At 43.3% G+C, this 17826-nt stretch overlaps 1 protein-coding gene across 1 annotated transcript in view; it reads right to left on the bottom strand.

Moving 5' to 3' along the window:
• The window catches only part of TOX (thymocyte selection associated high mobility group box), a gene marked incomplete at its 5' end in the record, with an annotated part of 161665 nt that overhangs the window by 109896 nt on the left and 33943 nt on the right, over positions 1–17826 (bottom strand). Inside the window, one exon of the mRNA XM_015412855.1 lies at positions 9647–9889. Within this exon, the coding sequence (XP_015268341.1) occupies positions 9647–9889 (243 nt within the window). The remainder of the gene's footprint in view (positions 1–9646; positions 9890–17826) is intronic.

Genomic DNA, 17826 nt, shown 5'->3' with positions numbered 1-17826 from the left:
GTTTGCACTGTATATTTAAATAAAGTTTACAATCATGAATCTGCCAAAGTGGGGTGGTTGGCAGGCCTGTTCTCACCCTCCACTCTCCATCTGTTCAGCAAGAATCAAAATCTGCTTATTTGAAATAACTGAAATAAAACTGATGTCCAGGATCCAAAGAACCGAATAACTACCTTCACAGCAGCTTCCCATATAACAAACACAGGAAAAAGAAAGAAGTAGGAACACTGAGAAAGACTAAGGGAATTAAACCAGAAAAAGATGGCAACACATGTATATATCACCACTCTGGGTGGAATCAAACCAGGCGGTGTCTGTGTGTGCATTAGGTGTATGTATGCTTTAAAATCATGGGATGGATCCACACATGGGTACTGTGCCAGACAGGAAAATCCAGGAGATGAATAAATATGATAGTCTAATATCCAAATATGTGTGTCTCTGCTGAGATTAGGCAACACAGGCAGAATGCAGAACAAGAACAGAAGATTGTTATCATATTCTGATTTTTTTTAAAAAAAGATTTTTGTAGTTTTGTTCAGGAGATCACTGGATTCAGCCTGGCCTTCCTTTTTCAGCTTCAGAAGAAAGTACTAACTGATACCCTAATATACCCCTTTCTTGTAAGCAGACGGGTCAATGAAGGGACATCAGAGGAGTGCCCAGTACTAAATCACTAAATTAGACTTGTGTCCAAGCTATTTATATAATCTTGTCAAATTCTGCTACATTAAAATGTAAAGGACCTTGGTTAAACCTGCAGTAACAGACGTTAAACTGATATAATTCAAACAAACCAACTGGCCCTATTCTACTGTAAGTGTCTATACCTTAAGGATGCCAGCCTCCCAGTGGGACCTGCGGATCCCTCGGAACTACAGGGGTCAGTTCCCCTGGATGATTTGTAGGGTGGAATCTATGGAATTGTACTCCACTAACATCCCTGTGTTCTCCAGGCTCCATCCCCAAATCAGCAATTTCCCAACCTGGATCTGGCAACCCTACCCCCCCCCCCACTGGTGGCTGAGGGATGGGGCATGGAAACCCTACTATTCATCTATAGGTATTCTCAGCTTAAGTATCAAGTTTACATAGCATAACTTTGATTTCCCTTCAATTATTCTTGCAAGGACACACGAGACAGAAGTGAAGAGAGCAGACTGTATTGCCATAATTAATTTGTTTTTATTTCTCGTGTGTGTGAGTATAAAGTGCTGTCAAATCACAGCTGACTTATGGCGACCCCCTCATAGGGTTTTCAAGGCAAGAGACTTTAGAGGTGGTTTGCCATTGCCTGCCTCTACATAGCAACCCTGGATTTCATTGGTGGTCTCATAAAAACATAAAACGAGCCTCCGGATCAGACCAATGGTCCATCTAGTCCTACATCCTGTCTCTCACAGTGGACAACCAGTTCCTCTGGATGGCCAACAATAGGGCATAGAGGACGAGGCCTTCCCCTGATGTTGCCTTCTGGCTCTGGGATTCAGAGGCTTAGTGCTTCTGAATGAGGAGGCCCCCCTCAGTCCCCAAGGCTAGTAGCCATTGATATGACTCCATCCAAGGAGGCCAACCCTGCTTAGTATCTGGGATCTGATGAGATCAGGCTATCCTGGACCATCTAGGTCAGGGCTTATTTCTCATAGGAAGGGATATATTAAATATCTCTCATTCTCCAAAACGAAGATGTTTTGTGATCCAAAAATAAGATGTCAAATATATAATTACTATGCGGTACTGTCTAAACACATACAGAAGTAGTTTTGTATGTCTAATTGTTTATTTAAAACTTTTATTCTGACTTTTCACACAAATAGGACCCCCAAGGCAGTGAACATCAAACATGAAAACAATTCAATATTAAAAAATTAAACTAAAGTGTATGTACAATACTTAAAGACATATAAATAGACATAACACCAAAAACCAGGAAGAAGGCCAATAACAGGTTACGGGGGTATGCCAAACAGAACAAAAAAGTCTTCATCTGCTGGTGGAAGACAACTGTAGAGGGAGACAGACAAATCACCCTGGGGAAGGGTCCCAAAGTTTTAATACCATGACCAAGCAGGGTCTTCAAGGATGTTCTTAGGAGAAAGAATACAGAACAGAACTATGATAGAACAACAACTCTCTCTGTTAAGAAAATCATGAGACCTGAAATACAACTAGAAAAATATTAAAAACTCATAGAGCCTTCTTTTGTCTTGAAGAAAAATATACTTGAGAGTAAGCTCAAAAAATTCCTCAAAAACTGTGCCTACTGCAACTTTTATTTGTTCTTAAACTAATGTTAGGCTGCGGTCACACGCAACATTAGCCACGCAAGAGATACGGAAGACAGGCGGAGTTTCCGGGCGCGATCTCACCAGCACATCTGGGGAGCTTCCTCCCGAAAACGCGCAGCAAAAAACTAGTACCTTGGAGGTACTAGTTTCCGGAAACTGCGGGGCAAGGGCGGGCGTCTGATCGCGTTTCCGGTGGCATCCGGCGCCCGCCCATGTCCCCTTGCGAAGAAGGGTTTTTTTCCCCCAAGTCTCCGTGGTTGCGCACACGCACCCAACGGAGCATGCGCATTCGTAGTGTACACAAAAAAAGAAAACCAGTTCGCCGCGCCGCGCGCTTCTTTGTTGCGCGCAGGCATGTGTTGTGATCGACGCCTCTCCGTAACCACGGAAGCTCCACGGTACCTCCACAGAACCTCCACAGGAGGTATGATCGCTTTACTGCATGTTAGTTTGCCCCGGGGCAAACAGCCACGCTTCCCCCCCGCAGTTTCCTGCCCGTGTGACCGGGGCCTTAGTTGGGTTTTTAAAAAAGATTTATGAACTATTATAATGTTACTGTGCTTTTAATTTTTAATCTATGTTGTAAACCTCCCTGGGTACTATGTTAGCAGTAGAAAAGAGGAGTTGGATTTTACCTAAATTAAAAGAAATGATCTGTTTTGATCTACTATTCTTCTGTTCTTCCAAAAAGCTCAGAGTTGGCATGCACAATTCTCCCTTCTTGTGAGACTCAACAACCTGTGAAGTAGGTCAGATTGTGAAAGTGTGACTGGTCCAAGGTCACCCATGACATTAATGAAGAACTGAGCACGCACATTCAGTCTTCACCCAATACTCCAAACCCTATACTACATTGACTTTACATTAATATAAATTTATGTTCAGAATGTTATTCTGTAAATGATATTATTTCCTCAGGCCTGATTAAACTGCCTTTGTTCTATTTAAAAGGGAAAAAAGATCCCATTAGTCTTGAGTGAAACAGATTAGGTAAATGCCAAATTGGATGGAACCTACCTTTGCAAGATAAATCCAGGACATATCAAGAGAATTCAGTGTTTCATTGGGTTTGTTTTGCATTTTCCAGTGTATGGGTCAAAAAGATTTAATGTAGGCATGTGATATTTTCAAGTGCATTGTAAGGCACAGAGAGTGCATAATATCATTTATCAAAGAACAAAAAGAACAGTAATAGAGACCCTACAAGTGGAAGGTCGCAACAAATAACATCACAGCAAAGAGAAAGGGGCTGCAGAAGCATCAAATGCAAATTAACGTTTGCTGGAGAATTTTAATAGAGTTCAACGTCACGTTATAAAATGTTTAATTGTAACCTGATTAAATGAAAAAAGTCCTACTAATGGCAATTACAATCTGTCAAATAGCATATTTATTTACAGTTTGGTTTCTAAAGCAGTAACGTTAAAAAAGGAACTCTCTTCAGCTTGTCATCAAACTATAATTATTGTGTATCCTTCTGTCAGTTGTTGCATAAAACTTTTGGTCCTAAAATGGATCTAATTATATCTACACCAACATTTTTATAAATGCTTGGCTTCTCTTTTCCCTTAATCTCTACAAAATATCTCTTAAGAAAAGAACAAAACACCATCTTTTATTAACACCAGGCATTTTTAAAATTTAATTTTATTTATTTGTCTGTAAGCTCTGAGGAAAAAACAGATGTTCTTACAAGCATAACAGCAATTTTGCTCCTAAATATTCTTCCTAACCTTCTCCATTACTGTATCTTCACATTTGCTACAAATATGATACATTTTGGGGAGGTGGCTTAGTTTTTTTTAGATTTTTATAGGCTGGATTTGGGGGGGTATTGGTTGTATTTTGGGGGCAGGTTAATTTTGATCTCTCATGAGTTGTATAAATTAGTTTATTTTCGTAGAATGTTGTCTCAGTGATGCTATATTGTTTAGAAGAAGAAGAAGAAGAGATTGGATTTATACCCCGCCCTTCACTACCCAAAGGTGTCTCAGAGTGGCTTACAAACTCCTTTCCCTTCCCCTCCCCACAACAGACACCCTGTGAGGTAGGTGGGGCTGAGAGAGCTCTTGACAAACTGCTCTTATCAAGAACAGCTCTTATCAGGACATCCAGCCAGGTGCAAGTGGAGGAGTGGGGAATCAACCCGGTTCTCCCAGATTAGAGTCCACGCACTTAACCACTACACAAAACTGGTTTATGGCATGCAGCATCTGCGTTGGTGTATGTGGTTCCACTTGAAATGACATCAGATGACCTTTTTTTTGTGAAACCTTTACCGAGAAATTGGTGATGGAAAGTGCCACCATGTCACAGTTGATTTATGGTGACCCCATAGATTTTTCAAGGCAAGAGACAAACAGAGATGGTTTGCCATTGTCTGCCTCTCTATGGGGTATCCCATTCAAGTACTAACCAGGGCAGAAAGGTAGAATAGTCATTAGAAAATAAGAACAGACTAGTGGTGCATCTTGACCAGCACCTCTTTCACATACTGGCCAACTAGTTAACCTGAAGGGCCAACGAACAGGGCACAGAGGTCAAGGCCTGATGTTACCTCTTCGCCCTGGAATATGTTGCCTCTAAATATGGAGGTTCCCTTTAGTCACCCTGGCTAGTAAGCCATTGATGAACCTATCCCCCATTCATCTGTCAAACTCTTTTTTAAAGCAATCCATGCTTATGACCATCACAATATTCACTAGTGGTGAACTCCACGAAGTAATTACTTCTTGAGTATTTGTCCTGAATCTATTGTTCAACAAGTTCATTGGCTAGCTCCAAGTGCTAATATTATGGGAGAAGAGAAAAGGTTATCTTTATCTACTTGTCCATCACATATATAAAATTATAAATCTCTATCACATCCCACACAGTTAAGATATTACTGTAAATCATGGTCTAACTGTAAACTATGGTTTGATCAATTTCTGATTAGTTGTGACATCTGAAGGGAAATAGTCCAAAAGACTGAAGTTGGTTGGCACAAGGCAAGTATTTAAAACTCTGGTTTGCTCTTGGTTTATTCCTATAGCTAGTATGTATTGTGGTTTTGTTGTAATTCACAAATCACTGTTCATTGAATAATAGTGTCCTTTGCAACTACTGAGTTGGCACTAAAGCTATGGTGACAGCAAGGGGCACAAACAAATATTTGTTACTTATATCTGTGTCCTGCTGCTGCATATACCTAAGGACTTCCTTATTTTTTTGTTCATATGCATAGTATTATATGTTCAAAATATATTTTCCCACCCTTGACCTTTTAATTTTAAGTTAACAAAAACGGAAGAAGAGAAGAAGAGGAGATTGGATTTATGCCCCACACTTCACTACCTGAAGGAGTCTCAGAGCAGCTTACAATCTCCTTTCCTTTCCCCTCCCCACAACAGACACCCTGTGAGGTAGGTGGGGCTGAGAGAGCTCTTTCAAGAACTGCTCTTTCTAGAACAGCCCTGAGAGAACTTGTGACTGACCCAAGGTCATACCAGCAGCTGAATATGGAGGAGTGAGGAATCAAACCCAGTTCTCCTGGATTAGAGTCTGCGCTCCTAAGCACTATACCAAACTGGCTCTTTAATGCAAATAAATATTGCATTAAAGTCTATACAGGGACCACTTCCATGTGATGGAGCCTCATACATTCTTTATTCATTAGCAGGTACCATATTAGAATCTGATTTTGAAAAGCAAAAGGCGGGACTGTGAGACAGTTTCTGATGTGGCACCTGGAAACTGTCATTCAGAAAATAAAAGTTATGTGGAATAAAGCACTACATGTAAAACAGGACAAGGGTCAAAAGTGCAGTAACAGTTGCAATTCAGCAGCAATTCCTCTCATAAGATTTACTAGCAACTATCAATTTTCAGAGAAGAAACAGTTTTATGTTACATGGTATAGAATCAGAAAGTAGAGGAGGTGTTCCATTTCCTTCACTGTTTGGTGTAAGGTACTCTCTTATGAGCTTTCTTATAAAAATAACAGTTAACTACACTTGGGTTGATCCAGTGGTGCTTAAAGCTAGTTAATTATTCACAACCTTTGGTTTGTATCATGTGATGGAAGAATATCTCAAGAATGATCTCCTTATATAGATATGAGCAAGATCCATTTTATTTTTAAATGAATATTTCTATCTATTATTCTGTATTTAATAATTAGACAATAGCACCCACACTTTCATGTCCTACATACCTTTTGCTCATGAACACTCTAATATATTGAATGCATTATGTAAAATAAAATACAAGACTGTGAACAGAGTTCAGAATTAGCAACAACAATGGCCTGTAATCATATTTCCTGTTTAGCTCTGAAGATGGCATTATTCAAGATGCTGGCAGACTCATCCATAATTGCAGCAGTTTAGAAATGCTGCTGTAATGCATCTGAATTTACTGATGTGCTATATTACCTGCAGACCTAAAGAAACATTTCTGCTTTAGTCTTATGTGTCCTGCACTCTACCTACTGACACAATCACTGTCAAAACACTTGTTCAGTAGCCCTTAGAATTCAAAGTGTGCTTTGAATATATGCTAAAAGAGATAATAAACCCACATTATGTAGCTTTTGTTGCCAGTACAAAAAAAAGCATTTGGAAAATAAATCCATCACTTTTACAGACTTTTAGTGTCTTTCCTACTTTTAACTTCACAGTTTAAAATTTAAAGCACTCAGAGAGAATGAAATCCATCTTATCTTTTCTTTCTCTATTTTCCAAAATATGCCATAATGTTTAATATGGTGTACTCTATTTTAATGGCCATGCATATAACAGACATCTAACATAGATTTTTTTTAAATGCAAAATGTTAGTCTTGGCTTCTTACTTTGACAAATAACCAACATCAATGAATGCAGTCTTTTCTCAATACTTTCCAATAAGTGCTATATTGAGTAGCTTTGGAATTGCTATCTCAGGCTCCGTAAAGAAAAAGGACAAAAGAGGAATCAGGTGGCCTGCAGAAAAAGAAAGGTGATAGATTCAGGAGTTAGGTCAGGATGATGAGGGTAAGTTTTGTATAAAAGATCTGAGGTGTACGGAAGGGGCTTTTTAACAAAACACAGAGAGGGCAGCAGAAAAAAGGGGTTCAGGCAGGGATGTGAGGAAGATGTGGGGTAAAAGATTTATATAGTAGTCAGCTGCTAGTAGCCTCTCTTACTCTCAGTACCCCTGCCCACAAGCATTTATTAGTTCTATACAACCTTATAGCCAACACCATCCATGTTGACTCTGCAGCTTAGAGGGAGTCTTATAATGGGAAAAGAAGGCTGTGCTTAGGTGAGACAATGACTGACTCTTCTGTGCAGTACTTTTTGTAGAGCCTGCTGTGAATGTACAGGAGAAAGAGTAACTTCCAGATTTGGGGGGGGTTCAGAAAGAAAGAGAAACAGGAAATATTAGCAGCAGCAGCTTATTGCTTTTAGGGTGGAATGGAACGGAGCAGCCTATATTTCCAGGGGGTTAATCCACACCAATTGCTGCAGGACTTGGTTCTTAACTGGCAGACATTCTAGCTGAAAACTACAGACAGAGACTCCATTCTCTGGGATATAGAATACCTGGCAGAACAATTGCAATTGCAGCTTTGATGAACTTGACAATAGGATAAACAAAATAAAAATGTTATATTAAAAGCACACTAAGGATCCCTCTCACTAGCTTAATCGCACTGAACACTGTTTAAAGAAAGCAGTTTATATGATAACTTTATAGGAGCATACTTCGCAGCCTTCGCATAGTACTCTCTTGAACAAAGAGAATATATATGTGAATGCCATGTTCTTCTTATATACAGAGGTCATAATCTAGTATGCACTTACTTTTGATAAAGGAATAATTTCAAGCCTTTATCGGTTGTATCACTTCTATATTGTATTGTGCCGGTAGCCTTGATACTATACCACAAACACATATGAAATAGGAAGAAGAGGGCCACATTGCAACATGTAAAGGAGCTGGGGATGCAGCTGTTTATAATGTGATTTTCATTTATTCTTCCCTCTTTGCAGAACTATGGGCTGTTGCACCTTGTACTCACATCTTATACACAAAGAAAGGAGGAAAGAAAAGAGAGGGAGGGAAAGAAAGAGAGAATGCAACTTGCATCAGAATTGAGGCTATGCCATGGAACTATCCACAAATGCCTGGTGGAACCTATCAGCCACAATTTGGGTTGCAAAGGTTAGTTAATTCACATTTTTAATGGGGCAGTGATAGCAATTATAGTACTTTGCAAAAAAAAGTACAGTATAGACAAAGCAAGAAAAAAAGCAGTTGATGTTTTAAGTTAGACACTCTCAGGGATTTTAAACTTCCTTCAATATTACAGAAAAATACACTCCTAGGTAGTCAATACAAAGCAGCTTGTGCTTTATAAGAAAACTGAGGCCAAAGCTATCAGTTTTATTTTTAAAAGGACTGAGTTGGACTGAATAATAAAAAAGATGTGCCACCCCAAATAGATTGCTGTGCTTCATTTTAAATCAAACCTAACTGGAACTCATTCAGCAGACAACATATTCAAAGGGCTTTTTTTCACCCTTGAGTTATCTCTCTCCTGTTGTACCTTAAGACTCCAAAAGACTAGTTATAGCAGTTGGCCTTTAGCTATTTCCTCTTCCTCCAGTTGCTCAGTTTGATAATCTACAAGCGCTCAAAGTTCTTTTGTTCCCGTTTCTTTGCAAGAGGCAGATATGAAACTTCGGCACTTAAGAGAACACTTAGCATCCAAACTCTAACCTTAGCACAGAAGAGGTCAAGTCAATGAAACACTGCTGGAGCACTTTATTGAAGTGCCAAGTGCTACCCTTATCTTCTTCAGGTACTTTTATAGTAGTTGTTATGTCCCTTCATGTAATTCAGATCACTTTCCTTTATGTAAAGTTGGATAATTTACTTCATTCCTGAGATAAAATGTACGCAAGCTGAAGAAGTTCTCAGAATGACTAGAAATAAGTTGTCAGCCCAAGAGAACAGTAAGTCTATGGTACAACACTGACCCACAATAATTAAAAAATTCAAATGTACAATCTAAAACACTAGAATGACAAGCATGTAGAAGAATAGTAAGCAAGAAAAATCAGTACTAGGTCTGTGTTTTACACGTGTTCCAAAGTGAACTCTATGAAGCAAATACAGAAAAAAGATAGCTGCTTAGAATCATATCCTTGTCAAAATGAAGGAACTCACTGTGTGTGAACACAGGTTTACTGGACATTAGATATAATCCTTACAAAAGCTATACTGGTGAACCACAGAACAGTAGTACATCCCAAAGACCAAAAGATACAGGCTGTCATAAGAGTACATGAAGCAGACTTTTGAAATAGACTATAAATATAAAAGGCTTACCACTGAGAGTGAATTTGAAAGCAGTGTCCCATCTTGTCCAAGCATATTGGAGACTGTGATTTCAGGTAGATCCATGTTTTGTGGATGGAAAGGAAGCAGGCCATTATGGTTGACTGGGTGACACAAAGAAGGGTAACCAGATTCTGTGTCATTCAAATGTACCAGTGAATGTTCAGGTAATGAAGGAGGAGTGATGGGAGGTATGTTAAAATCTTCACTTTCAAGGCTTGGACCAGGAAAAGACTGTAGAAAGATCAAAGGTAATATATCAATTAAAATGTCCTAAATCTGAGCTTTAAAGATAGAACAGGATTAAAAACATCAGACTAAATAAAAGCACTGAGATTCTCAAACAAATAACCCTACTCCTTCCCTAATGCCATACATAGCATTTAGCAGTAGGTTGTACAAGAGAAACCATTTTAAACACTCATACGTTGTAATAAAGGAGTTTTTTCTACTGTGTGTGGAATAAAAATTGCCTCAAAGGCATAAAACCTTTGATATTTTCACAGCTTCCATTAGATGGCTTTTCTCCCCCAGCGGCTGAATTCAAGGGCCCCATTACAATTTCCTAAGAGTCTTTATTGGGTAGAATACCTTTTTCATGGGAAATGGGAAAGAGGAATGCAATTTACAAAATTAACATTGGATCAAAAAGACCTCATAAGACTTTCTTGCCACTCAAGAGCAAACATAATAGAAGGGGAAAAGAAATCTTGTTCTTGTGTGTTGCTTGAAGGTGTACAAAAAACTAATACATTTGCTCTGCTATACTAGAAGCAACAAATTAACCTAGAAATAGAAGGTACTTATGAAAATATAGTATGGCCTTGATTCAGTCCAGGGTATAGATCTCAATTCAGGGTATATCTCTACGTGTTGGTCAAATGTATTGGTGATACCATCAATCATCCATTGCCTATCATCTGTTTTTTGAGAGAAAGATGACTAGATCTAACTAGAGATGCCATCAAATCTTCTTTCCCTGCTGTGATGACTTGAAAACCCACTTTTAGTTTTGCATATCCCTTGTGCAAATCAAACCACTGAATCTTTATTTTTACACAATTTCTATTTCCTTGCATTACATTCACATTTAAAATATATGAATTTTTCAGCATTAAACATTATATGTGATATATATTATCTATATACACGAATATAAAATATATGTACATGGAAACTGCACATAAATAGCATATAATTGTGCAAAAGGAGAAAATCAGTCACTAATACTAGCAATGATTGTGAACTGCACTATTACAACATATGGAAACCCAATGAACCAAAAAGCATATCCATCTGTACCTAAATTTATGTTCACTATCCAAACAAAAAAAATCATGCTATGTGTGCTGACCAATGCTCCCTCTAAGCTGCAGAGTCTTGTGAGCAAAAATTCTACTTTGTGAGCTACTGGCATTGAAGTTGTGAGCAAGCAATTTGGCTGCTGCATAAATCAGTTTGCTCTGGAGCCACCCTTCCTGAGCCAAGACAAAAATGTGTGAGCCGGAGGCTAAAGAACTGTGAGGTAGCTCACACGAACTCAGCTTAGAGGGAACACTGGTGCTGACCATCAAATTGGTACTGCCTCTTGGTTCCCAATAAGGTGGTGGAAGCCATGTATATAATCTCAGTAACTGAATGGAACCTGGAAACAGGCCGCTTACACACTTGGTTCCCAATCTGTGTGGAACAAAGTACTTCCATACACATGTCACTTTCACATTTTTCTAACCACATCCCAAAAGAAAATTCAAAATAAAGTGTTTGACATACAAATCTGTGTAAAGCCATTTACCAATATCATAATCTGATTGTTTGCTTCTGGTTTTTATACTAGCTGGTTAACTGGGCAGAGGGTAAATGACTGCGAGAAGTAAAGATATTGTAAACAGTGACTCAACTGAGTTATACTATATATCAGTAAAAAATAAGTTTTTAAAAACCCAGATTTAAAAAAGATAGATAATCTCTGCTCATGGGTCTCTCAACTGTTCTTTGTTCTTCTGTGAATTATCTAAACTATGTTGTGATGGAGGTGAGAGGTAGCTTTTGACATTAGTACAGCAGAATGTTGTAATAATGTTGTGCCTTAAGTCACATTGCCTTAAGAACTGCTGAAAACCAAAAAGGGGCATGTTCTAACATTCCTGAATGGTTTAAACACCAATGCACATCCTAGAGGAACAATTTGGTATTCACTGGATTGTTTCTCCTTTATCAGGCTTCAATTTTTGTTGTCCTAACTCAGCTCCACAGCATTGTCCCTGCCCTTTAAAAAGCTGCAAGAGACAGTGTGCACAGCTCTCCTTCTGTTCTCACCAACCAGAGAAATGGTACCACAGTAAATGGTGGTTCATGTTTCATTTGATTCAGGAGTTTGGGAGATGGTAAAACAGCCCCCTCACAAGTTAGAGACACCAAATTCACAGGAAGTCTTCAGCAGACTTTCCTCCACTCACCCTCCAGGTTTGGCAAAGATTGGATGTGGAATGTCTGAGTTATAGACCCCCAAGGCAGGTACCCTCAGAAAAGCTCAGCTCCAGCTTCCCCTTAAATTAGACACATAGCAAGCAATTCTTCCTAACTCACTCTCACATGGATAACTAACTCCTGACTCTTCCTGCTGCAAAGTGGAAGAAGCTGAGTCAGGTTGTGGTATATATACACAATCTACTCCCCTAGAGCAGAATGGGAGATCCGTGATTGGCTCCCAGAGCTGCCAATCAAGCTATGGACAACTGCTTTGGGTGTTTCTAGGGCTCTCCACAGTGTTGCCCAGGAATTGATTGAATCAGTGCCAGGCTGTTGGGAGAATGAACCACTCCAATGAACCAAATCAACCTCCATGGAAAAAAGGTGGTTCATTTTTGGATTCAGGAATGATGCGACCAAACAAACTGGTTTGAAACAAACCACGAGCTGGCCTCGTTCATGCTCAAACCACAGTTCATCTCTCCGTTCGTACCCATCCCTACTAAGCACTGTTTCCATCTCCCACTAACTCACCTTTAAATGTCCACTGGCATTAAGGGGATCTCAGAGAATGGATTTGCATTGTCATAAATACTCACCAATCCCATAGTTGGAAAGTTAAGTGTAGGATAATCCAAATTACCATTCTTGTATTTAAAAATGCCAGGACTGATAATTGGAATAATGCTATAGTAGTGGCAGTGAGACTAAGAGAAGGGAGCTCCCGGTCGCCGCCAAAGGCAATGGTGACTGGGGGCTGGTTTGCCACAGCGGAGGAGGGCGGGGCGGCAACAGCGCAGCACGCTGGGGCGTGGAGGAGCCAGCCTAGTTAGACTCAGCTCCGCTCCCGCCCAGGCAGTTGCTGCCTCGTGCTCGGAGAAGCAGGACGCTGTGGATGAGGGGCTGCGGTTGCCGGACGGGCCTGCATGGTGACCTGATGGCGGCAGCAGCAGCGGCATCGCGGGGCACAGCAGCATCGTTGGAGGATTGATCGGGCACACTGCCCAGCACCGGCGAGTGGAGGAGCAGGGTGGCGGCTTCATGATCGAGGAGGACAGTGACGCCAGGGAGTACTCGGGGCTGAGCGGGGGGCTCGTGTGGGAGCGGGGCTTGGAGGCCAGGGGTTGTTAAAAACCGCCGGGTCTGGGTCAAGGTGCTGGGGGGGTGCTGGACTTTTTCCCTGGGAAGGCCTTTGTGCTGGGGTGTGAGTTTCCCAGCCTGGTAGGGCCTTTGCAGAAGGAGTGCAGCTGCAAGACCCAGTTTAATTAGCTTGGTTTAAGGAAAGGCAAAAATTCCCTCCCCCCTTTAGCATTTTTTGTATAACCTCTCCCCTCGTGGGCCGCCATTTGGCTGCCAACGGCCAGTTCCGGAGGGAGGCCCCCCCTTTTATGGTTGTATTCAGCTCAAGGGAGGTGCTACACCAGATGCCATTTGGTGGCTGAAAGACTGGCAGTCAATTTTATTGGGGCCAATTTACAGGCAAGAGACCCTTGGAGAGACTCTTTGTTACAGAGGGACTGCTGCTCACTAGTGTAGCCTCTGCCTGGCCTTTATTGGGTTTGGGCTCCAGTGTTTAGACACTAAGACGTTTAGACTAAGAGAAAAGCTGTACTAGTGCAAGCAGGAAGTAGATGAAATTCACTTAATAGTCTGGCATGATGTAAAGTGATGAGTGAGAATTGTTCAGTCAAGACTAGCTTTATTTTGAGCTGACTGAAATCTCTTTATTGAGATATTTATGATTTGCTTTCCTTCTCTATGTGTTGGCCTTGAGCTTTTGGATTGGCAGCATAAATATACAAAAAAATAAAGTTAATGACAGCCTCTGTGTAAATTAATTGCACCATGCTTCATACGATTAATTTAATTGACCATAACTTTGTTTGTGGATTTTGGTTTTGCAATATCAAACATTTGTGGTCCTGCTCTTCTTATTAAAGATAATGAGCTACAGCATAGGATACATTCTGGGAACCAGAAGCAGACTGAGCATTAAAAAAAAAAAAAGCCCTGCAGCAAGCTGAGCCAAGTATCCACTGTGGTGCCGGCAGCCCTGCAAGGTTCACTCAGCACACAACTGGGTAACAGTGATGATGTCAGATCACAGTCGAGCCCTTAAAGTATAACCCAATATGGCAACCACAGCCCCAAATATTTGTATAAAGTACTGAGACTGATGAGTAGTAGCGTGATTACAGCTCATACTTTATTGGTTACATGGAGAACTTGAGATGCTTAGTCTGGCCCAAGGCCAGCTTTTATCCCCACAGCAAATCACACCCAAACACCCACCCAAACCTGTGATACATTATTTACAGTCTACTCGAGTCCCATAGGTTCTTACTCGAATCCTAGCCCTCTAAAAGGTGTGGGCTAGGATCCGTTCGGGCTATTGTCTCTATGAGCAAAGCTAGGGCCCTTCGCATGGCCACGTGCGGACCCAACCACGTGTGCTGTCGTACTTGGTACACAACACCCCTTCCCCCCGGTCCAGATTACCCTAGCAGATGTAGTCTCTTAGATACACTGGCTTTTTCTGCTCTCTAGTGGAGCGGCGAACTTCCGGAACTTCTGGAGCTGGGGGCCTGTTGTCTGGGGCTGCTCTGGCCAGTGGTTGTGGTGATGTTTCCACCCGAGTGTTCGACCATAACGGGCGTGCTGCTTGGTTCCTGGCTTCTGGATGGTACCGTGAAGGCATTGCCATCCGTCTCCAGGGAAGCATTTGAGTCCAACTGTGAAGGTGCCTCGGGTTCTTGGATGTTGGGGCCCTCACAGTCGCTGTTGTCTGGTTCTGCTGGGAGAACATGGCGGCGCAGCTGATTGATGTGCCGCTTTAATAGTTGTCCGTCTTCACTGGAGACCTCATAGGAAAGCAGCCCCGTCACCCGGATGACCCTAGCAGGAACCCCCGCTGGACCCCTTGCATAGTTCTGTGTGTACACTGGATCTCCTGGAAAAAATCCTTGCAGGGCCTCCTGCTCTTTGGGGCCTGTGTCATGTTCTGACGCCCTGTCAGGGTGGAGGTGATCCATCCGCGTAATCAGGCGCCGGTCTAGGAGGAGCTCAGCCGGACTGTGCCTGGTCGTGGTGTGGGGGGTTATGCGCTGGCCAAATAGAAAAATGGCCAGCTTGTAGTCCCAGTCCCCTGGGTCCATCTGGCGTAGTGCCTCCTGACTGTTCACTCTGCCTGGCCGTTGGTTGCTGGGTGGAAGGGGGCAGAACAGATGTGTCTTATACCGTAGTATTGTGTAAACTCTAGAAATTCAGCAGAGGTAAAAGCTGTACCATTGTCCATGACCAGGGATTTGGGGATACCTTGGGTGCTAAAAATCTACCACATCGCGCGAATAGCCAAGCGGGAGGAAGTGGAAGGTACTGGAACTACCTCTAGCCATTTAGTGTATGCATCCACTAATATGAAGAATATCTGTCCCTGGAATGGTCTCGCAGAGTCCAAGTGTAACCATGCCCACGGTTTGTGTGACGAATCCCATGGTTGCACCGGGGCTTTAGGAGGCTCCGGTCACGACTAGGCTTGCCAAGTCCCCCTGGGGGGTGGGGAAACCCCGCCCGAGAGGCTCATTACCCACCGCCAGCGGATTAGGCCCCGGGGGAACCCCACCCCCAAAGCACGTGACATGCCCGGCGTCAGCACATCACCCGGAAGTGACGCAATCACATCGGGCACATTGGGGGCAGGGCCACAATCATCTGAGGGAAAACTCTATGGGTTTCCCTCGAATGATTGTGGCCCTGCTCCCAACATGCCCGACGTGATTGCGTCACTTCTGGGTGATGTAATTGTGGCGCGCGCGCATGGACTCCCGGAACAAGACTGGACTCCCCCCGCTCTGCAACAGGTGAGGACTTGGCAACCCTAGTCACGACTCCTGACACTTCTGACAGCACTTGACCTAGTCCTCGATGTCCCAGTCTAACCCCGGCCGCCACATGTAGCTTCTTCCTAATTATTTCATCCTGATGATCCCGGGGTGGGTCTCATGCAGGGCGGCAAGTACTCATTTTTGTAGAGGAGCGGGGTTCACAACCCGGCTACCCCACAGTAGGCACCCTTTGTAGGATGACAGCTCGCCCTTGAGTGATGAGAAAGCCATGAACTCTGCCTCCCCCGGCCTGCAGGCCACCCCCTCCCCACCCAGTCCAAGAACTGGGAGAGGATACAATCCCGGGACATGTGGCATGACACCTCTGCCACCCAGACCAGCCGATCCGGTAGGGCCTCCAGGAGGATGATGTGATGGGCCGAGGCGGGGTCTGAGTCGGAGGATGGCAATGGGAAGCGGCTCAGGGCATCTGCATGGCCCATTGCCTTGCCGGGGCGGTGGACAAGCGAGTATTGGTACCCCGCCAGGAAGATCGACTGGCGCAGCACCCGAGGAGAAAGCATTTGCGGGGTCTGGCAAGGAGGCCTAGGAGGGGCTTGTGGTCCATGACTACTGTGAAAGGCTGGCCATATAAGTAATCATGAAACTTTTTCACCCCCACAAGAATTGTGAGAGCCTCCTTATCAATTTGAGTGTAACTTCGCTCCACTGCAGACAAGGTCCTTGAGTAATAAGCGACTAGGACCTCGTGGTCATCCACCAGCTATTGCCCCAGGACAATCCCAGGACAGCCCCCACCCTGTAAGGAGACACATCGCAAGCCAACACCACCAGTAATGCCTCGTCAAAGTGGGCGAGGACGGTGTTGGACATTAACAGTTCCTTCACCGCCTGAAAGGCAGTGGCATGCTTGGGGCCCAAGTCCCAACTGGCGTGTTTATCCAAGAGGCAGTGGAGCAGCTCTGCCATGGCGGCTTTGTGGGGCAGAAATGAATGATAAAAGTTTAAAAGTCCCAAGAAGGTCTGAATCTCCGCCTTGGATGAGGAGGGGCACCTGCATGATGGCCCAAATCTTTTCGTCCATGGGGTGGATTCCTTGGGCATCCACAGCAAACCCCAAGAACTCCACCTGCCCAGGAGGCACTTTTCTCACTTCACTCTGAGTCCGGCAGTGTCAAATCACTGAAGCACCGTTTGGAGCTGGTCCACAAAGGTCTCGGAGTCTGGAGCCGCGATTAGAACGTCATCAAAAAACGGCTGGACTCTGGGGATGCCTTTGAGGAGACAATCCATGAGATTTTGAAATATCCCTCATGCCATGCTCACCCCGAACTGTAGCCGCTTAACTTTGAAAGCCCCCCTGTGTGTAATGATAGTCTGGGCCTCGTCCACTGGTAGTTGCTGGTACACCTGGGCCAAGTCCAGTTTGCCAAAAACCCATGCCCCAGCTAGAGAAACTAAGACATGGCTGACCACCGGTACCGGGTATGCGTGGTCCTGAAGCAGCCCCGTAGCTAGGGAATTCTTTAGGAGGGGGCCTTGGGGGGCCCGCCAGCTAATTAAATGGAAGTACAGTGCAGGTGGTAAGTTGGAGCACTTTGGGGGCAGCCCAGGAGGGAGGGGGCCCAGATGAAACACTAGGGGGCCGGGCCCCATGGGCCCCATGTTAGCTACGGGCCAGTCCTGAAGTGCCTTATTCAGGGTACATTTATAATCTGCGCAAATTCTTACATCCCCATTAGGCTTCACCGGTGTGAGTCTCCCACCCAGTGTGTGTCATGGGTTCCAGCACCCCCTGTTCTACAAGGCGGTCTAGCTCTGCCTCGATTTTGGGCTTTAGAGTGAGCAGAGGAT

This window comes from Gekko japonicus, unplaced genomic scaffold (assembly GCF_001447785.1).
Source record: "Gekko japonicus isolate JY-2015 unplaced genomic scaffold, Gekko_japonicus_V1.1 scaffold1233, whole genome shotgun sequence".
Taxonomy (NCBI): domain Eukaryota; kingdom Metazoa; phylum Chordata; class Lepidosauria; order Squamata; family Gekkonidae; genus Gekko; species Gekko japonicus.
Note: the sequence above shows the minus strand (reverse complement) of the source record. Positions and strands in the feature narration are given on the sequence as shown.